At 45.3% G+C, this 22,095-nt stretch overlaps 1 protein-coding gene across 5 annotated transcripts in view; it reads right to left on the reverse strand.

Annotated features, from left to right (window-relative positions):
* AASS (aminoadipate-semialdehyde synthase) overlaps positions 1-22,095 on the reverse strand; it is a 49,464-nt gene that overhangs the window by 19,008 nt on the left and 8,361 nt on the right. For 4 of the 5 annotated variants that reach the window (XR_014784443.1, XM_084810836.1, XM_084810838.1 and 1 more), the window contains 11 exons: positions 20,515-20,599; positions 19,592-19,659; positions 19,345-19,491; positions 18,009-18,087; positions 17,799-17,926; positions 16,492-16,640; positions 13,545-13,667; positions 12,841-12,952; positions 8,387-8,446; positions 8,221-8,288; positions 971-1,092 (listed from right to left, as the gene is read on the reverse strand). Coding sequence is in view for 4 of the 5 variants with exons in the window: in XM_084810836.1 (XP_084666962.1) it covers positions 971-1,092; positions 8,221-8,288; positions 8,387-8,446; positions 12,841-12,952; positions 13,545-13,667; positions 16,492-16,640; positions 17,799-17,926; positions 18,009-18,087; positions 19,345-19,491; positions 19,592-19,659; positions 20,515-20,599 (1,141 nt within the window). In the remaining variant the exon portion in view is untranslated. The remainder of the gene's footprint in view (positions 1-970; positions 1,093-8,220; positions 8,289-8,386; positions 8,447-12,840; positions 12,953-13,544; positions 13,668-16,491; positions 16,641-17,798; positions 17,927-18,008; positions 18,088-19,344; positions 19,492-19,591; positions 19,660-20,514; positions 20,600-22,095) is intronic. The other variant, XM_084810839.1, reaches the window with a different exon arrangement.

The following is a 22,095-nucleotide window of genomic DNA, read 5'->3' on the forward strand; positions in this document are numbered from 1 at the left end:
GATAAAGGCCCAACGAAGAAACTGTTAAGGGGGGAAAGAAATCAAGAAGATCAACAAATGAAAGACTGAAAGGATGGCTAGGTCTTAGAAATGCTAAGCTGTTCAGGCCAATCACGCTGACAGTGACCACCAGACAGAGGAGTGGGTGATGTAATAGCCAGCAGGCCTTGTGCAGTCTCAGAGACACTTTGGTGCAGCTTGCTAATTAGTGTTATGAGGATCTGAGCCTTTCTTTAAACATGACCAAAAGCTTACATTTCTAGCACCCATGATTGGATAGATCTTAAGACTACAACAGAACTGTGCCTGAGATGCTCAGAAATTAGGAAGGCAAAAAACCAAAATACTCCAAGATTCCCTCCAACCCTATTATTTCTGAAATCTCACTATTTCTGAAAAGATGCTAATCCAGGAACTGGGAAAGTTCGTACAGACTTACACGAACAGAAAGTAACACAATGCCTCCAAAGGATAAGGATAAGCAGGTAATTGTACCATACAATGTTTTGAAAACCTGATTCCAAAAATCTATTATACTGTTTAGTTCCATCTCAGGCAAGTTATCTCAAATATGTGTACACTGAAGCTTCAAGACGCAGAGAAAGTGGAACTAAGACCATGTCCAATTCTTTTGGAGTCACATGGTCGCCATCTGATTTTGCCAGCTTCTTAAGACATGACTCAAAAATTAATGGGTGGGAGACAATGCATTCATGAGCTTCCATTCTCAGAGAGTTGCAATTGTGGAAGGACCCCCTCCATGAGTGGAATGCTACTTCTGTGAATAGAACTACTATGCTGGATTTCCCCCCCCCCACGCCTCTGCCAGCCAATAAGGAACTGGGACACTAAAGAACACTGATGTCAGTATGCAAAAGTACTCCATACAGGAAAGCTTTACATATACAAAGCATTCCTTCTGTAATTTCAACTACTTTGCAATTTTAGGGTTATAATCTTACTTACAAACCTGCTGTTATTTCAACATTGGGGTCTCGCGTGAGGTATTCAATCACAGGCCCAGAGACATACCCAGAACCAAGTATCAAGATATTCTTCTTCTTATCCATCGTCAGTGACTGGGTATATTCCCTAGAAGAGACAAAATTAAGTAAAGAGAAGTTCATCAACAAAACAGGTTTCAAACAGTCAGAATTAAAACAAAAAACTCTATTTAGATTGATATGATAGTTTCAATTCCGTCACTCAAAGCTCTCCTAACTGTAGCAAAAGCTGCTTCAGTATTACTCTGGAAGGGAACAAAGACCAGTTTAACAGTGCACTGTATTAGATTTGCACTCCACAACTTCTCTGGTGACTGCTCTGCATTTTCATGTTTACACTGAAACCAATAAAAATTACTCCTAGTATTCTGCTTTGGTCATATAATTATAGTCATTCTGTGTGCTTTTCAATAATGAATATTTCTGGTGCAGACGGTGGCAATTTGGGTACTGTTTGGGTCCCAGTGTCTTGATTATACCAATTATACCACTATGTAATTGCCATTGGCTGATGAACCATTTCAAAGCCCAGTTCAAAAGTGCTGGCATCAACCTTTGAAGTCCTCAATAGTTTGGAAGACAGATATGTTAAGGACCACCTCCTTCCCTACAAAACTACCTGTGAACCTGGAGCTGGACCTCCACTGAAAACCTATGTCACACCATGGGCAAAGATACAGCAAGTGGGTACATGGGGACAGAGGTTTCTCGGTAGCGGCACCCACCTTCTGAAACTCTTTGCCCGAAGCATCCATTTGGCTCCCTCCCTATCTGATTTCAGTTGCTGGGTCAAGAAATTATTGTTTCAATAGACCTCTGATCTGGGTGGAAACATTGATCCTCTTAGGTCAGAGATTCCGCATTAGAAAGGCAGGACAATGGTTACTAAAACATGAGTTATGTATGTGCTTCGATTTGTTAAATAAAAAAGGTTTATTAAGTAATCCACTGAAAACACCCAACAATTTTCAAGTGGTCCACAAAGAAAACAAGTTTGAGAATCACTTGTCTTACATTATCTTGTTTGGGTTTTTGCTCCTCCTGCTGGTTGGTGTTTTATTTGTGGTGATTATAGTATTTTTAATTACTGCTTTTTAGCTGCCTTGAGGATACCATACAGATGAAAAGGAGCAGCAAAAATACTTTAAATAAATACCAGAGGAGGTATGCACTCTATTAAAATTGTTACAAGGTGGCCATTCACATGTCATGACAGCATTCAGCAGCAAATTAACCCACAGTTTGTGGGAATGTGTGCTGTGCACAAACTGTGTTTGTTTTCTGTAAACAACCTCTGATCAGTGTAATCAGAAGTTGTCATTGTGACATGCGAACTTGGACTAATGGGATGTTTAGGGGATAAACAACCCAGCAGTTAACTGAACAACTAAGCAAAACCAGCTCGCAGCAGCACGCCAACGGCCACTCGGTCGAGACACTGGTGGTGTGGCTGGAATGCCGCAATCACTGGGGCATTATATCGGGTGGCTCCGAAACGCCCTCTCCCCCTGAACAGGGCTCGGACTGCACCATGGTTCAGTCCGCGGTTACGAGCTCTGAAACAGGAGGTGAGATGGCTAGAGCACCGGTGGCGGAAGTCTCACTCCAAAGACGATCAGACATGGGCTAGAGCTGTATCTTCAGCCTATCACGTGGCGGTGAAGGCAGCAAAAAAGGACTATTATGCTGCCTCTATCGTGTCCACAGAGTGCTGTCCCAGGAGGCTGTTCCAAGTGGTCCAGAGCCTGGTTGGTCCAGTTGCTCCGGAACCGCTGGAGCATTCGAAGGCCTCCTGTGAGGCCTTAGCAAGGCACTTTGCAGATAAAATTGATTGGATTAGGAGTATTATTCCATGCACTGTGGATACAGTTAGCCAACAAGAGGTGGTCTGTGGCAGACCAGTTTTGTGGGATTGGTTCCAGCTTCTTCCTTCTGATGAAGTAGACAAAGTGCTTTCATCTGTAAGGCCGACCACCTGCTTACTTGATCCTTGCCCATCTTGGCTCATTATGGGCTGCAGAGAGACACTGGGTGAGGGGATCAGGGCGGAGGTGAATGCCTCCCTTGAGGAGGGAGTGATGCCACCAGCCCTCAAGGAGGCAGTGATAAGACCACTCTTAAAGAAGCCCTCCTTGGATCCCCAAGTTCTGAACAACTTTTGCCCAGTCTCGAATCTGCCATTTTGGGGCAAGATGATTGAGCAGGTGGTGGCAGTGCAGTTGAAGGCACACTTGGAAGAAGCCGATTATCTAGATCCATTTCAGTCGGGCTTCAGGCCTGGGCATGGGACAGAAACAGCCTTGGTGGATGATATGAGGAGGGCTTTGGATAGGGGCAAGTGCTCCTTCCTTGTTCTCCTCGACCTCTCAGCGGCTTTTGATACCGTTGACCACGGTATCCTCCTGGACTGCCTGGAGGGGCTGGGCATTGGAGACATCGTATTACGGTGGTTCCAGTCCTTCCTCTCCGGCAGGTACCAGAGGGTAGCACTGGGACAGGAGGTTTCAGACCTGTGGCCGCTCACTTGTGGGGTGCCACAGGGTTCCATCCTCTCCCTGATGGTATTTAACATCTATGTGAAACTGCTGGGGGCTATCACCAGGTTTGGGGTGCGGTGTCATCAATATGCGGATGACATGCAGCTCTACCTCTCGTTAAAATCTTCACCAAAGTTGGCCGCAGAATCCCTGTCCAACTGTCTGGAGATGGTGAGTGGCTGGATGGGGGAGGAATAAGCTGAAGCTTATTCAAATCTTCACCAAGGTTGGCTGTAGAATCCCTGTCCAAATGTCTGGAGACGGTGAGTGGCTGGATGGGGAGGAATAAGCTGAAGCTTATTCAAATCTTCACCAAGATTGGCCGTAGAATCCCTGTCCAAATGTCTGGAGACGGTGAGTGGCTGGATGGGGAGGAATAAGCTGAAGCTGAACCCTGACAAGACCGAGGTACTTTTGGTGGGAGACAAGAGGAGGTTGGGGGATGTTGACCTGGTGTTGAATGGAGTACGGCTACACTTGAAAGACCAGTTCTGCAGCCTGGGGGTTATTTTAGACTTCCAGCTGTCCATGGAGGCTCAGGTGTCAGTCATGACCCAGACAGCACTGTACCAACTCCATCGCCCCTACCTTCCCGACCATCTGCTTCCATCGGTAGTACATGCCCTGGTCTCCTCTTGTTTAGACTACTGTAATGCACTCTACGTGGGGTTACGCTTGAAGACGGTTCGGAAGCTGCACCTCGTACAGAACGTGGCGGCTCGCCTGATTAAAGGCAGCCACTGGCGTGATCACATCATCCGGTGTTGAAGGAGTTGCACTGGTTACCAGTAGTTTTCCGAGCCAAATTCAAGGTTTTTGTTTTGACCTTTAAAACCCTATATGGTTCCGGCCCAGCCTATCTTAAGGAGCGCCTCCAGCAACACCAGACAGGCCACTTAACAAGATCAGCCTCGGATGGCCTTCCGAGGCCTTCCAGGACAGCTAGGCTGGTGAGGATGAGGGAGAGGGCCTTCTTTGTGTTGGCCCCCACTCTGTGGAACTCCTTCCCTAGGGAACTCTGCCATGCCCCCTCTTTAATGAGCTTCCACCACGCATTAAAATGTGGTTGTTCAGGCAGGCATTTCGGGTGGGTTAGGGTATTTTTAGAAATATGTTTTTAATGTAGAATTTTCTTGTTTTAAACTGTTTCTATTATTGTACATTGCCCAGAGTGGCTGGGTGACCAGCCAGATGGGCGATTAATAAATTTAATAAATAAAATAACCCACAATGTGCTGTCATGACATGCGAACCAGGCCACGGAAAGGGTTCATTCTGTGGCCTGAGTTACTAGCTGGGAAAATCTGCATACATTTGCTCATTTTGCATAATTTATTCTGATTTTTCTAGACATGGGGAGCAACAGAAGGCTATGCTGAGCACTAAGCCTTGGGAGCCTTGCTCAGCTTCCCTCTCAACTCCCAAGATTTCAGACCGCCATCATATGATAAACCTTTCTTAGGATGCTGACCTATGTGCCCAGTACAGATGTCTGTGATTACCATGATACAACCATGGAACCAATCCATTAAAAGCACACTCGCATTACTTCAGCCTCCTAACACTATCTTACCACATTACATCCCTAAAACAAAAATGTTTAAAAATACAGTAATGGGAAAAAGGCTGCCTCCTTCAAAAGCGATCTATACACCCCAGCCTCCCCCAGCCTGGTGCCTTCTCGATCTGGTCAACTATAGTTCCCATCATTCCCAGCCAGCATGGCCAGTAACTCTACCTTTTACTCTAGCGACCTCCATAAGGAGACCCACCTGCCTTATTTTTTTTTGAGAACCTGCAACTGGATATTTATTAAAAATATTTTCAGTTTGCCCTTTATTTTTGTGGATACCTGGGCAGTATAGAATAGGCATGAATAAAAGCCAGTCATACCAAAAAAGAAATTAAAAACAACAACAAAACAAACCTTCGTAAAACAATATAGAGGCAACTAACATAAACAAAGCAGGCTAAGGGTGCAATCCTATGCACGTTTAGACACAGAAAAGGCCTACAGCGTTGCTGGCTGGGGAATGCTGGGAGTTGTAGGCCTTTTCTCTGGCTAAACATGCATAGGATTGTGCCCTAAGCAGTATAACCAGTTTTAAAATGCCTGGGCAAATAAAAATGTTTTGAGCCGGTGCCCAAAAAAAGATTGTAATGTCTGCACCAATCACACCTCTATGGCAAGGATGGGCAACATTCCCACCCCCGCCACTGAAATTTCTGCTGAATTTTGAGGTTTCTAAAACCGTGCTTCTGCTTGCAAACAAGGTGAGCACTTCCTGTGTCTGGTTTCCTTGCAAAATTGATGCTTTTTGCTCCCTGGTGGCAAATGCAACAACCACCAGGGTTGGGGGCACATGTGGCCCACAGGCTGCCACTCCTGCTCAATGGGGAGGGTATTCCAGAATGGGGGCCAGGCTCTCTCCCTTCTTGCCACATGACAAACTTCCCCTGGCAAGGAAATGTGGAGAAGAGCCTCATGTGAGGAGCTTAAGGGGGTAGTAGAGAGAGGCGCTCCTTCAGGTATGAGAGTCCAAAGATACTGTGACTTGCTTAAGTATTCGCTCCCCTTTGACTTTTCCACATTTGGTTGTGTTGCAACTTGGAATTAAAATGCATTTAATTGGCAGTTTTACCATTTGATTTACACAACATACTTAACACTCTGAAGGTGCAAAATACTTTTATTGTGGCACAAAAGTTAATTAAACAGAAACAAACTGGCATTTGTTGATTGCATAAGTATTCACCCCCCTGAGTCAATACTTGGCAGAAGCACCATTAGCAGCAATTACAACTGTGAGTCTTTTGGGGTAACTCTACCAGCTTTGCACATCTGGATCCTGCAATTTTTGCCCATTCTTTTTGGCAAAATTGCTCAAACTCTGTCAGATTGGATAGGGACCATTGGTGAACAGCAATTTTCAAGTCTTGCCACAGATTATAAATCAGACTGAGGTCTGGGCTCTGACTGGGCCTTTCTAAGACATTCAGGTTCTTGTTTTTAAACCACTCCAGTGTAACTTTGGCTAGGTGTTTAGGGTCACTGTCCTGCTGGAAGGTGAACCTCAGCCCAGTCCCAGGTCCCTTGCAGACTGAAAAAGGTTTTCCTCTAGAATTGCCCTGTATTTGGCTTCATCTTGCCTTCAATCCTGACCACTTTCCCAGTACCTGCTGATGAAAAGCATCCCCACAACATAATGCTGCTGCCACCACCACGCTTCACCGTGAGGATGGTGTTCTCAGGGCAATGAGCATGGTTGGCTTTGCGCCATACACAGCATTTTGCGATATGGCCAGAAAGTTCAGTTTTAGTCTCAGCAGACCAGATACTTTTTCCAAGTTTGCTCTGTCTCCCACATGCTTTCTGGCAAAATCCAAATGGGATTTGATTCAGCAATGGCTTTCTTCTCGCCACTCTTCCATAAAACCCAGCTTTGTGGTGCATCCACTGTATAGTTGCGCCAAGAACGGTTTATCTCATCTCAGCTGTGAATCTCTCCAGCTCCTTCAGAGTTATGATTGGCCTCTTAGTTGCTTCTCTGACTAATGCCCTCCTTACCCGGTTACTGAGTTTTGGCGGATGGCCTTCTCTAGCCAGAGTCATGGTTGCGCAATATTCTTTCCATTTTGTAATAATGGATTTAACAGTGCTCCAGGGGATGTTCATAGTTCAGGATATATATATATTCTTTTATAACCCAACCCTGATTGGTGCTTTTCCAGAACTCTATCCTGGACTTGTTTTGATAGCTCCTTGGTCTTCATGATGCTGTTTGTTTAGATATGCTCTCCAACAAACTCTGGAGCCTTCCAGAAACAAGTTATTTAATCTGAGATCATGTGACATTTGACTTGAACACAGGTAGACTCCATTCAACTAATTATGTGACTTCTGAAGGTAGTTGATTGCACCAGAGCTTATTTAGGGGTGTCACAGCAAAGGGGGTGAATACTTATCAATTATCAAGACTTTTCAGTTTTTTATTTGTAAATCATTTTGTAAACCATGTAGATTTTTTTCCCCACTTTGACATTATGGACTATTTTGTGTAGATCAATGACAAGAAATCCTAATTAAATCCATTTTAATTCCAAGTCGTAACACAACAAAATGTGGAAAAGCCAAAGCGGGGATGAATACTTTTGCAAGGCACTGTATTTAGGTGTTTTTTTTTAAGGTAAGAACCAGCACCTCAAATTGGGCTAAGAATAGGGAGCTGAAGCAACTCTTTCAGAATCATACCACCATTTCACCTGCCTATCTGGTCAAACTTCTGGCAGCCGCATTCTGCGCTAATTGAAGCTTCCAGGTCATCTTCATGGGTAGCCTCATGTACAACACATTGCAGCAATCCAGTTGGGGGGGACCCTCGGGCATTCTTTCAGAAGATGCACAGAGGAAAGTGAATAGCTAAATTTGGATTCATTAACTCTGCCTGTGAAAACCCTGCAAAGAAGGGCTTACATTTGCTCCTCTTGCACCTGCATGAACACAATTAGATTAGATAGCAGCATTCACTGTGCCACTATCAAACGTCACCTTGTAAAACAAGGTAGCAAAAGGCTATCAACAGTAAGATACATACAGAGACACAATTAACATACATGCATAGACACATTTAAAACTTCAGTCAAATAAAACTTAGGAGAGAAAGAAACCCATGCATTACCTGCTCTCCCTCAGTTTCTGGATATATTTATACTTATCAGTCAATGAACCATTGGATGTAATCACTGCCTATAAAAAGTAAAAGAAACACATCAATTACTTTCCTGGCAGCTGACCTTGGTATGCCAGAGTTAAGAAAAGGGAGGCAATTGGTTTTCAAGACTTACATCTCTAACAACAGGTGAGTAATTCTGGCTTTCCAGGGGCTCGGAGGCTTCAGATAGCAGCTGTGGAGATCAAGGTTTCTTTCAGTCAGAGCACTTGCTTTTCACACACACATGTCTTGAGACAGATAATTATCTTTTGGAGATAAAATAGCCTTGGGAAATTATATTTCATTAAAAACAAGGGAACTGTCAAGATGTAAACTCAGATTAAAATGCAGGCTGTGTTGCTAGTCGTCCCACCTTGAAGAGCTGAAATTCTCCTGGATTTTAATTGTCAATTAAATCCTTCTTCCTGGATTCACTTCTCCCCCCGCCCCGCCACCACCTTCCTTCCTCCCTCCTCCCCTTTTCAGAACTGTTAACCGCCTACCATTTAGATGAGGATACAGTACAAGCCCAAGAGACATTTGTGCCACATACCTCTATATTATAAATCTATCATTTGTTCCCAAATGGTGAATCAAGAGCTAGCAGTGCCTAGATGGAGAATCTGGGTAAGTGACCAAGTTGCTATTGAGGGGCGGGGTCTGCAAATCTGCAAAGCCATATGGTGCAAAGCCTGGAGGGGTGACGGTTGTTTTGCGATAAAAGAGACGACCCCCCCCCCAAAAAAGATAAATTTTATTTGTGGTCTCCCTAATAAAGTTTGGGAACCACTGACCTCTTTATTTTCTAAGTGGAGACATGCAACACTGGAACTGTAATTCTTGGAATAGCTTTAATTCTAATTTCTTTTTTCTGCACTTAAAAAGAAATTGGATAGGAAAAACAAGAAACACCCAAGAGCTAAAAATGTAAGCGGCAGGTTGAGTAGGAGCAGCTTTTATATCAAATGAAAACCAATCATTCAGGGAGAGATAAGCAGCTAGACTGATCAGTGAACTAATCTAGAGTAGACCTACAGAGTCAGCAAATAAGCTGCAATGTATGTCCAGTGGTAGAATTTTCATCGGCTGTCCGAAGACCTGGGTCAATTTCTGGGCAATGTACTTTGGGCAGGGGCAACAGCTTAGTGCTGGTTGGCCACTGTGTGAAGAGAATGCTGGATTAGATGGACCCTTGGTCTGATCCAGCCTGGCTCTTATGTTCTTATCCCAGGTTCAGTCCCTGGCATCTCCCCCTAAAAGTAACTCAGGGTCAGGACAAGGAAGTATAATCACACATTTAATGCATCTTTCATTTTTGTTTGTTTTAAGAACAGCGCGTTTTTGAAAATCCCTACCCACTTGAAAGCTTCTATTTGAGCCCGTAGCACAGGGGTGGGGAAACTGTGGCCCTTCTGGGTTGATGGACTCAAACTCCCATCAGCACCAGCCCGCATGGCCAATAGTCAGGGATAATGGGAGCTGGAGTCCAACTATGCCTAGAGGGCCACAGCTTCCACAAGCTTGCCATAGCAGCTTCCATCCCATGGCAAACAGCAGCTTCAGGGGAGCAACGTTTGCCAGCAGGTGTAAACTCCCCCACCCCCCTTCTTAGTCGGCAGTAACTGTCACCTGATAGAACAGTTTCAGTGGTTGGATCAGTAACCACTACTTGGTTGGCAACTAGTCATGACTGATCAGTTCAGTACTAGTTTGCTCGGCAGCTAGTCATGACTGGACCAGATAAATATCAGTTTGCTTGGCAGCTGATCATAACCGGATCAGGAAAATACCAGTTCAGTTAGCAACTAGTCACGACTAGATCAATAAAATACTAGTTTGGTTGGCAACTAATCATGACTGGCTGTAGCTGAAAGACCCAGACTGGCAGTTCTAAAGAGTTTCTCCCACGCAAAAAGGCTCCTATTAGCACCAAACAGAGCTTGTGGAGGAGGGGGCTGCTGACAGCCATCCATTTGGCCCATGGGTCTCTAATTAGCTATTGCTATGCTATGATTCGCAATAATTTACACTAATATTGCAAACCATTAAAACTCCAAGTCTTCCAAAAGCTTGTATATTTGGGCAGGTAACCTGGTCCTTGATGGCTAGAGATAAACAATTCCCTATTTATTTATAGGCAGGATAAATAGATTTTAAAGGTTGTGTAAGCAATTGAAAGCAACATGAAAAAGGTAGACAAGTAATTTTAAATCACCAGAGAAGGCTTACGCCACATAGTAAGAGGAATATTATGAAACTCTGCTGTATTTAATAATTCAAAACTAACTGTGTGCTTTTATTTTACTTTTGCAGTTATGGCCCACATCTCCAAATTAATGAGTTAGCCATGCAATCCTATGCATGTCTACTCAGAAGTTATGTTAAATGGGACTTAAGGAAATTTGTTTTTACAAAATGTGCTACATTTTTTTATTTCTTGCTGGTTGTTTTTCTTAAAGGTATGGGCAACTGGAAACAGCTTAGGCTGATATACCAACTACACCCTTATCTGGACAGAGATAGCCTAGCTACTCTGCTATCCATGCTCTGATAACCTTTTGTTTGGATTACTGCAATGAGTTTTATGTGGGGCTGCCTTTGAAAATTATCTGGAAACTTCAGCTGGTCCAAAACAGGGAAGAGAGATTGTTAAAGGGGACTGGCCAACGAGATCACATTACACCAGTACTTTTCCAGCTGCACTGGCTGCCAGTCCATGTCCGGGTCCGATTCAAAGTGCTGGTATTAACATTTAAACTCCTAAAAGGCTTGGGACCAGGTTATCTGAAGGATCATCTCCTACCATATGTTCCTGCCCAGACCCTAGGATCATCTTAAGTGGTCCTTCTCCAGGAGCCCCTGCCAAAGGGAGTGAGGCGGGTGGCTACCAGAAAGAGGGCCTTTTCTACTGTGGCACCCCAGCTGTGGAATGAGCTCCCTAGAGAGGTTCACCAGGAACCTATGTTATACTCATTTCGGCTCTAAGTGAAGACCTTTTTATTTTCCCAGCATGTTAGCACTCTAGTCTTTTAGCTCTGCTGTTTTAACTCTGTATTTTAAATCTCTGCATTGCTAGGTTTTATTCTGGTTGTACTTTTATACTGTAGCTTTAAGCTTTCATATGTTATACTGTTTTATGTTGTACTTTGTGGTTTTAATTTTTGTGAGCCTCCCACAGTGGTTTGGCTATTGGGCAGTACAGAAATGAAATAAATAAACAAACAGTCAGTGTACCTGTCGTTACAAACTATATTTGTATCAAAAGCAAGCCTAGAACAATATCTGTGTGGGGTCACAGGCAAAATAACTCTGTAAGACACTAAGCTTTGGCAATCTCTTACTTGCTACAGCACAAAGATGTATAGCAGGACGCTCTCTCTCATTAAACAAACCTTATGTTGGCACTTCTAGTGTCCTGTCTGCACTACAGTGTCCACATAACAGCCATTAACACCTTCTAGCAGCCATTTATGTCTTATGCAGTGCCATTAACACATCGCTCCACAGTCTCCATGATTTCAGAGTACAGCTAAGAACAATGAGCAGGGGGAGAAAAGTCAGTGGGGGCTGCTTTTCTGTCTTTCATAGCAGCTTGATGAGCAAGGGTCAGTAGGTGAAGCTTTTCAAAGCATGGAAATAAATATTAGCACCTATTCACACTTGAATATCATGCTGCTATTAAAGACACAGCTACAGGGGCTAGTTGAAAAATTGGCAACCCTGCTTCAAAGTTTAGAGTTGCAGTGCTCAAGTCTATTGAAGTACATGATATGGTTATTTCTTTAACCCAACAGCAGGTGGCACTACTACTTTACCTAATTCTACTTAAAGGAATCTTCTAGTTAGAACTAGTGCTGCATCAAATTATGATTTTAACTGCAAAAGTTGTGTACGTTGGGAGAAGCATTAAAAAAAATCACACATGCACCCCCACACAAGTGAGTGTAAGAGAATACAGTAGGGTGTTGGCTTTTTTTCAACCAGATTTCTTCAATGGTGATGTTGCATTGGCACCATTTTTCCCCACTTGAAAGAGCTGCTTCATTGTGTGATCCCAACCAATCACACAGTGAACATGATGTCATGACACCAATAGCCAATCAGATTTGGCTTTAGGACAACATCACCAAGAGGAAATTAATTCCACCACCCATTCACCCCTGCAACTAGCATCCCCCTTTCCCAGGCAACTGGTCAGATCACCACAGCTGAAGTGCATACTGCAAGAGAACAACCATTCTTTGAACAAAAGGGACAAATACATTTTCTTGGAACAGCTCCTGTTAAGACAGGTTTGTGAAAGCCCCCGTCACCTCCATTTCCTAGCCACTATGAAGTATCTTGAAACACACAGGCTTAGGTGGGGTAGGGGGAGAGGAAAATACAACAGTGTTATTTGAAAAGATCCTACATAATCTAGCTTACACGGTTGATGCTACAGAATCAACAAAGCGAAAAGGGCTTTAACACATATTTCCTGAATGCAAGTTATGTTTTACAGCAGATTTCCTACATAGAAAGCAGACCAGAAGCAGCGTAACACACAAATACATAAGTACCTGAAATTAAAACATGTTCCTCACGTACCATTTCTTCGATGTAAGGAAACAGCATGTCCCCAAAACATTCTGTTGATTCTATAGGAAGCTGAGCTGGCAGGTTGTCAATTGAACACATCAAAATCCCAGATCCCTCCACGCTGGAAGACAGAGCAGTTTGATTCCACACCACTAATACTTTGCAAGCTATCTCTCAGCCTAACCTACCTCACAAGGTTGTTGTGAGAGTAAAATGGTAGGGGAGTAAAAAGGGTAGAAGAAAAAGACATAATACTTCTGTTTGGCTCCTAAGATGATAACTTAAAGAAATTCAGAAAAAAAGTTTCCCATCCCTTCCTCCTCCATGGAGCCACTTCTGTGTCCCCGTCCCCACCCAAAGCCAGAAGGGTTGGGGCACCTCCTAGACATAGTGAGTTGGGGTGCAATAGGGTTCTGGAAGTGGGGAGGCTTGGATCTTAAGGTAAGTTAGCCTAAGGAAAGTGTCCCGTCCCCTCCTCCCCCAACAGTCCCCTGTGGACCCCCAACACTGCAGAGAGGCTTGTGGGATGGGAGGACACAGGAAACTTACCTTCCATGAATTTCCTTAAGCTAATGTATCCTAGGATCCAGGCCTTTACAGAAGCCTTGATTCTATTCACCACAATTAAATAAAACAATCCAAAGTGACTATTGTTTTTAAACTGAGCTTTCAACACAAAAGCAAGCCAATGCAAATTACAGTGCCCCTCTCACCTGTCGTGTATAATGTGCTGATCAGCATCATACATACAGAAGGGACTGTCGATCGTTGTACATTCAGTCATAAATTCTATAGATCCTTCAGTGTCTGCTGAGATGTCACATATCGCAACAAGTCTGGAAGAGTTGATTTAAAAATAAAGAACATCCACAAGGAAGGAACAATTCTCAATTTATAACATCCTGAAAATACGACTTCCAAGGGCCCCATCATCAACAGTGTCAAAAGAAATCAGAAGCTGAGCCAGACAGACTACTAAAGCGGATACAGCACAAACTGCTTTCCCTAGGGAATCCTGGGAACTGTAGTTCTGCAGGACAGGTAAGGATTTCTAACCAGGGAGGGTCTGATTTCTAACCAGGGACGGTCTGATTAGACTAAATGGCATCCCAGGTCATCTAGTCCTTTTGAGCTTCCCTTTTGAATACTTCAACAGCAACAACAAAAACCTGCATTTGTAGCCCATTTGATGACTTCAGTACATAATTTGCATGCATCCAGGTATGATTTATAAACATCATACAAGCCAACCAAATCTGCACATGTACATCTGATCCCAATCACTGTAGAAGAATTTCCCGAGAGTATGAGCGGTTTGATAGTAGAACAGAGGGCCATGGAAGGACATGGACTTGTATTTGTTAGAGGTTTTTAAGCAGAGGCTGGACGGCACACCTATCCAAGACGCTATAGCTGCAGATTTCCCGCATTAGCAGGGGCTTGGACTAAATGACCTTTGAGGACCCTTACAACTCTCTATGACTCTCCTGGCAATTTTCCATCTGGAAAGTTGCCTCACAGTTTTAAGAACTGCTGCAGCAGAACAAAGACTTTCTATTCTTTACTTTTTCCCATCAGTCTGTAAGAAAGAGAGAGCCAAAGTGAACATTAGGCCAAGCACACTTTTTTGAAAGTGGGCTTAAGCTGGCTACTTTTATTCTGAAGAAAAAGCAGGTGCGGGGCCCAATCTAGAACATGTGCCCAATCCAGACCAAGGCCCTTCACCTATTTCCTGCCAAGAACTGTCTTCACCAGCTCTCCTTTGCCCTTGAAGGTGCTGTTTTAAACACCCCAGGATCAGGACCCCATGACTGCTTTTTCTTTAAAAGCAAAGTGCCCAGTTTTAAGCATGGTTTTTTTTAAAAGCCCATTTACTGTGACGTGTAGCAGTTTGGCCCAAACCCTTGTTGTATGGTGTGCTCACAAGCTATCATTTGCATTTCCTGCTGACAATGGAAGCTAGCTGCAGTGAAAACAATGCCCCAAGCTGGGGCAAGCTTGAGTAAGAATCATCAGTGATGAAAACACGTTATGTGTCTGGGGGGGCGGGACTCTTCCTGTAATGCTAAACTGATATTCTAAGCTAGGGGACAGCATTTTGCAGGTATATCCACTGGCACCTTTCCAGTGTGGCCAGCATTCCCCCATGTTACCCAATCAGTGAAGACGTCTGCCTCTGTGTGCATGAAACATTCCCAGGGCAAGCCGGTTGCCTTACTCAATCCTTGTTGCAAGAAAAGCCTGTTCTAGCACTGCCAGGACAAGATAAGCAGCAAAGCCAACCAGCGAATTACATCCCAAATTCAGCAGTGCCTACTTGTGTGGGAAGAACTGAGGGGAGACACATGCAGTCATATTCTGGCAGAAAACATTTGCTTGGATTAAGAAATCGGCCTTATGAACTGGCCCCAAACAGGGATGGACAGTCACCCGCGCCCAGCTTCATCGCCTGCCCCTCTTCGCAGCGCCGCATGAGCTTCTCAGCCGCTTAGCAAGCAGCTGACAAGAGGCCATGGGGCCGTCCTCCCTCACTGCCAGCCACCGCCAGTTTGCGCAAAATGGCGGCCGCTGGAGTCCCTATTGCTGGGCACAAACCACTCACCCTCTCCTCCTTCTTGCAAGGAGGACAAGATGATGAGCGGCTGGCATGCGGCGACAGGAACTCCTGTGCCCACTGGTTCCGAAGCCCTCGCAGTCTCCTTCCTTGCAAGGAAGGAGACTGTGAGGGCCTAACAGCCGGTGGAGGCAGGAGTCCCTGTCGCCACACGCCAACCGCTCACCCTCTTCTTCATGCAAGTTGGAGAGAGACGGGCGGCTGGGTGCAGCAATGGGGACTGCCATGGCTCGCAATGAGGGTGGGCTGCTCCCTGCCGCTCCCCGAGCCCCGGGGCGCTCAGCAACCACGTCCTCAAGCGACCCCTGGCTCGGTGAGTGGGGCCTGGGGGGGTGGACATGGGGAACTCCCCTGGACTCCCAGACCAAGGTGGGTGCTTGCGACAGCCCTAGCCCCAAATGGAACTGGATCTAGGAACAGCAAACAGGCACAGAGAAAGCACAGTAGTACCCGATATTTGCATATTCATTACTTCCACAAATGTTAACGCGCCCTGCATGTTTTATCATCTCTAGAGAGGGACAGACTGACTAAAAACAGAAGCACAATCCTATTCAATATGGGACTTATCCCCGGTAAGTGAGTATAGGTTTATAGCCTCAAGGCAGAATCCTATGTACAGTTAGACAGAGAAGAGTCCTACAACTCCCAGCATGCTGTTGCAGGACATTTTTCTGTCTAACCTTGCATAGGATTGTGCCCTAAGGGTTTGATCTCAACCTGCCCTTCCACAAATGGAAGGGCTCTTTCTGTTTTTGGAGGGAAACTGGGATCCAGGAGAGGCTTCCCAGGAAGGGGATAAGGTGGCAATTTTCTCCAGCTCCCCCTTCCCTCTGCAGACCCACCTCCCAGGCTGTTTCAGAGGGTTGGGGAGCACTGGGGGCTACAGAGAGAGTGGAGAATTGGGAGAAAATGGCTGCTCCTCCCACTTCTTCTAGCGCCAGTCAAATTCCACTGAGTGAAAGTCTGGATCCAAACCTGCGTCCTACTCTAGAAGTCAGGCCCATCAGTTAGCCGGTCAACATTGCCACGTCAACGTTGCTTACTTGTGTGGCAATTCAGGACAGCCCTCCGTCGCAGCAGCAGAAGGCCGGAGAGGAGTCAGAAGCCTCTGCGCATCCTGCCTGCTTAACAACCGTGGGGTATGCTGCTCCCAGTAGATCCCATTTATGACGCAAGTCGCATAGGGTGCAATCTGAAAAATGAAGCCATCCCTTCCTCATCATCTGTGATAAAGTTAAATTCCTTGATCCAAATTCTTAGCTTATGTGACTCAATAAGCAAAGGAAGTGTGAAATGATGTGACCTTTGCTGCCAATATTGCATTTCACACAGTGATGTGGTGGTCAATTTTAAAGTGCAGGCACTCATCGTGACAGTCCCTGTAGCCATGCCCCCAAGGAGAGTCCAAAACTTCAGGCAGCTGTGTTGATCCATACCAACAAACCAGTTCTAGCAGTTTTCATCTCCACCGGGAAAGCTAATGGATCTTAATTGTCCATTCAAGACCAAGCCAATATCATGTGGGAAATTTCATTTCCCTGCAGCTACTGTGAAGATTTGCAGCAAAGCTCAGAGGGAACAGGGAATACTGAAAGTGTGACAGATGACACCAGCCTCCCTGCTCATAAAAATGTGCTGGCACTGCGTTCCTGTGAGCCCTGGCTCCACGACGCCCCTTGCCCCACATTCATCTCTTCATGGGACATAGGAAACATTTTGCTTCCCCAAGACTGCATGCAGAGCTGGGTCACTAGCGGGACACATGTCAGTGAGCCTGCCCAGAGCCAGAGGTAGGAGGGGTCTGGACTGGTGGTCCCCCTTGCCCCCCCTTGCCCCCCCCCCACCTACACACAGAGCCTTCCTCCATTTACACTCACCACACACATTCACAGGAGGGGCTGGTATGCAAGGACAAGAGGATTAGCCCTCTCCTCCCCTGCTGACTTGCCATGCTCCCCATAATAGCACTTCACCCAGCTGCAAAACACCTGGGGAGGGGGCCACTCCCATGCACTGTCCTGCTCAGGAAAAGCACACTCCCCCCAGCCTGCTGAATGGCAGGCTTGTGGGATTATGATTTGGCTGCAGCAATGGCTTGGGCTCCCCACACGGGCCACACCGAAGGCCCCTGAGGACTGCATGCAGCCCGCAGGTTGCCCATGTGTGACATAGATAACCATCAGCTTAAATGTTTTTAAAAGCTTTGTTCATATAGGCTACACTGTCAGGAAATGCCACAATTAATTCAGTATTTCAGGCAACCAATATCTGGACATTCATGGAGCAGGTTCCTACTGAACACTTCAGAGGACAAGAAGCTCCTAAACTGGAGACTAGACGTCATACTCACATCAGTGTTAAAGCGGGATGTGTAAAGTTCTGGATGCTTGTCATATTCCACGGGGTCATACACCCCATCACTCTTCCTTACAAGATGATGGTGTCGACTTAGCACCGTCCCATACACTTTTCGGAGATCTGTGGGGGAGTGCAGGAAGTAAGACAGCAATACCAGACACAACAGAGCATCTGACACATCACAGAATGGCGTAAGTAGTACCTCCAGTTCTGGAGACCTCCTTTAGCTCATGGGGCTCCACAAACTCACAAGGCAGTGCATTAAACATTTCCTGAGCACCCTGTAGATAAGGACATGACCAGTTGTGTTAGGTGAACCAAATAACACAAGGCATTGGGCAGTAACAATGCTTCTGCTCTAAAGGCCCCTGAAGACTTTACAGGGAGCCAGTGCGGCGCAGTAGATGATGGTGTGGTGCAGCACTTGGACCAGGGAGACTGGAATTCAAATCCACATTACTCACTGTGTGACTTTGGGGAACTATCCATCTGTCTGCCTTTGTCCAATTTGTCCGTTTATTATTAACATAAGGCATAAGAAAAGCCATGATGGATCAGACCAAGAGTCCATCTCATCCAGCCTTCTGTTCACAGAGTGGCCAACCAGCTGCCTGTGGGAAACTCCCAAGTAGTACATGAATGCAACAGCACCCTCCCAGTCATGTTCCCCAGCAACTGTTCTACATAGGCATACTGTCTCTGACACTGGAGGTAGCACATAGCTATCAGAACTAGAAGCCATGTGACAGCCTTCTCCTCCATGAATTTGTCTAACCCCCTTTTAAAGCCATCCAAATTGGTGGCCATTGCTACATCTTATGATAGCAAATTCCATAGTTTACCTATGTGCTGTGTGAAGAAGTACTGCCTTTTATCTCTCCTGAATCTCCCACCAATCAACCTCATGGGATGACCTGTCATCTAGATCTTCAGCCATTCCATTTCACTTCCCGTCTCTCCCTCTGTAGTGGAGAATTGGTAGGGTGCTCCCTGGTGGGTAGCAGCAGTGTACACAGATAGCAACTGCAGGTGGAAAGGGCTGGCTGCAGGTGGATATTACTCTTTGAAGCTTCAAGGGCTTCAAACTCAGCGGTGGCTCCATGGCACAGCACATGCTTCGCATGCAGGAGGTCCCAAGTTCGCTTCTGGCATCTCCAGGAAGGTCTGGGAAAGACCCTGGCCTGAAATTCTGGACAGCTGTTGCCAATCACATGTGGACCAGCCTTCTTGAGACTGGTCCCTCCAAATATTTTGGGTTTTAACTCCCATCAGCTGTAATCCAAAACAGTTGGCAGGCACCAGGTTGGGGAAGCCTGGTGTCGATAATACTGAGCTAGATGGACCAATGGTCATGGCACAATTTGTATTTAGATCTCATTTATTTCCATGTGGGAGAAACACTCATTTTCTAAAATGGAAAGGAGCTTATACACTTTCTGGGAAGTGTCTGCTAACCTGATGCATATAACATTCATAGCAAACATCTTAGTTTGTATGAGAAAAATGCATTGATGCTACACATATGAAGAACGCCTTACCTTAGAGACATTACCGGTACCTGTAAACACAAACGTTATGGGTCCAATAGATTTTGGCATCAAGCCTAGGGAAATTTCATAGCCAGCATCCCGAACTGCCTGCACAGCCTGGCTGCTGTTTCTGTAATTATGGGCCATACCAATGTGCTGAAACCAGAGGCAGAACGTTAGTCAGTAGGTCTTTCAGACAGATTAATAAAGCCCCAACCAACCAATGCTGTACTGGAAACTGGGTGCACAGCCTTACCATGAAAGGAGTATGATGTCCCAGAGCAAGAAATCGTAATCCCATTCCATGTAAAATATTGATCATACCTGGCGAATTACAGTACACACAATTATTAATTCTACAATAGAATCACCCAGGTAACAGAACTAATAGAATCAGAACACAGCACAGAATCACAGTGCCTCAAATGACCACAGCTGCAATGCTGTACACTAGCCTTTTCCAACCTGGGTCCCTCCAGATGTTTTGGACTGTAGCTCCTATCAGCCCCAGCCAGGTCATGGATGATGGGAGTTGTAGTCCAACACATATGGAAGGACCTGGGCTGGAGAAAACTGCTACATACATTTACCTGGGATTAAATCCCATTAACTCAACTGGACTTACTTCTGAGCAGACATGCATAGGAATGCACTGCAAAAATGCTATCTACTGCTCTTCTAATTGACTTAGCAAGGTGGAACTTTCACCAGGCGGTGTGTCATTTTAAAAAAAGGAACGAGGAAGGGAAAGAGGCCAGGGGAAAAGTTTAGTGGTAGAGCACATGCTTTGCATGTAGAGGGTCCTATGTTTAATCCCTAGTGTCTCCGGGTAAAAGGATGAAGTGAGAATTGATGGGATAGATCCCTGAACAAGATCCTACAAAGCTACTCCCAATAAGAGCAGACAATATTGAGCTAAACAAACAGTCTGACCGCTTATAAAGCAGTTTCTTATGTTCCTAACTTCTCACTTCAGGTATGAAAATGTCTAATGTTGGGTACCGCACAGGATAAACAACTCCAGATGGCCTAAGCAAGTAAACCGAGCCATGTGAGACTAAGGAAAGCAAGATTATCCTTCTTGCCACACACACACCACCCTGATCACTAATAATAGATATGTAAATTATTATTTTTGCAAAAATGGTAAATGCACAATATTAATATTCACTTAGATACCTGCAACACCAGCCCACTTTCCAAAGGCTACAACTCGCACTCCTCGGTGATCTACCATTTTCTCATAATCTATCAACCGAATGTTCTAGAAGTACAAACAGGGAACATATTGATGTTCTTGTATAGTCCATTTGTTTGAGAGTACTAAAAAAATCCTTTTTATGGCAACTCCCACCCCTTAAATAGATGAATGCAACAGAAGGGAAAATAGCTTCAGTTCTTATGTAAGATTTGGACACAATGCACCGGGAACGTCCCTATACCATCACAATTGAAGTAAAAGGAGAAAAGATGAGCTCTCCAGCCACCTTCATTTCAGCAGGGATAGCACAGGGGAAATGTAACTTTTTAAAGGTTTTTGTTTTGCCTACAAGCTGAATACTGTTTAAAATATTGTCCGGGTTTTAAAAAAACAGTGTCAGTATAAATCAGCAACGTTAAGCACTGGCTTTCTGCCTTCCAAAGCCAAGACCGTACAGTATTTCTTAGTGCCAATTCACATAATACATTTTCTTTCAGTACAACAGAGTCCTGATTCTCCACAAGTACTGCCTTGACCACAGGAATTGCTGCACCTCTCAGCCAAGGCTTGCAAGGCACTTAACAATACAGCATAAAATACAACAGAACATCACATGTGCGCCCCCCCCACACACACACACAGCATAAAGTAACAATTCATCAGCCAATGAGAAAACTGAGCAAGAACGAGCTGTGGGGCCATTAAAATCCACAGACAATTTCTGCTTAGGTTTCACTGGATCCCAAACAGAGCATAAGCCAGCCTCCCCCAACCTGGACCAACTCCCATCTGCCTCAGCCGGCATGCCCAATAGTCTGGAATCCTGGGAGTTGCAGTCCAAAACATCTGGAGGACACCAGGTTGGGGAAGGCTGGCATAAGCCCTCCAGAATACTTATTTTTGTATGCATGAATATACACCCAGGATAGCATTGCTTTCATGAACAAAACATTATGGTACGGGAACCAACCTACAGTCTTAATATAGTTGCGATGCTCAAAGAGGAAAACTGAATGTTTACTAAGGGTAGAATAAGCACCTCCTCCTACACCAGCCTTTCCCAGCATGGCACCCTCCATATGTTGTTGGTCTACAGTTTCCACTATCCCTGACCATTGGTCATGCTGGCTGGGGTGGATGGGAGTTATAGCTCAAAACATCTAAAGCAGGGGTCTCCAATGTAGCACCCATGGGAGCCACTGCGCCTCCGAGGCCAGGCTGAGGTGCCTGCTAAGCTACCTTCTGCAAGTGAATGGAACAATTCCTCCAATGACTTGTATGGGCGGGGGATGGATTATTCCCTGTGGACAAATGGCTGGATGGGGGCAAAGTGCAGCCCCACGAAAGACCCTTGGGATAACAGGGTCCTTGATGGGGGTGACCTTCACTCCACCCCCGTTCAGCCAGTTTTCAGCAAGGGAGCCTTTCCTCACCCCATGCAAATGAATGGAGAAATTGCTCCATTCACTTGCCTGGGTACTGGGAAACGAATGAACGAAAGAAAGGCAGGCAGGCAGGCAGTTCACTTGCCTGGGTACTGGGAAACGAACGAACGAAAG

Source organism: Heloderma suspectum, chromosome 7, assembly GCF_057233095.1.
Source record: "Heloderma suspectum isolate Gila_16-S chromosome 7, 16-S_ref, whole genome shotgun sequence".
Lineage (NCBI taxonomy): Eukaryota > Metazoa > Chordata > Lepidosauria > Squamata > Helodermatidae > Heloderma > Heloderma suspectum.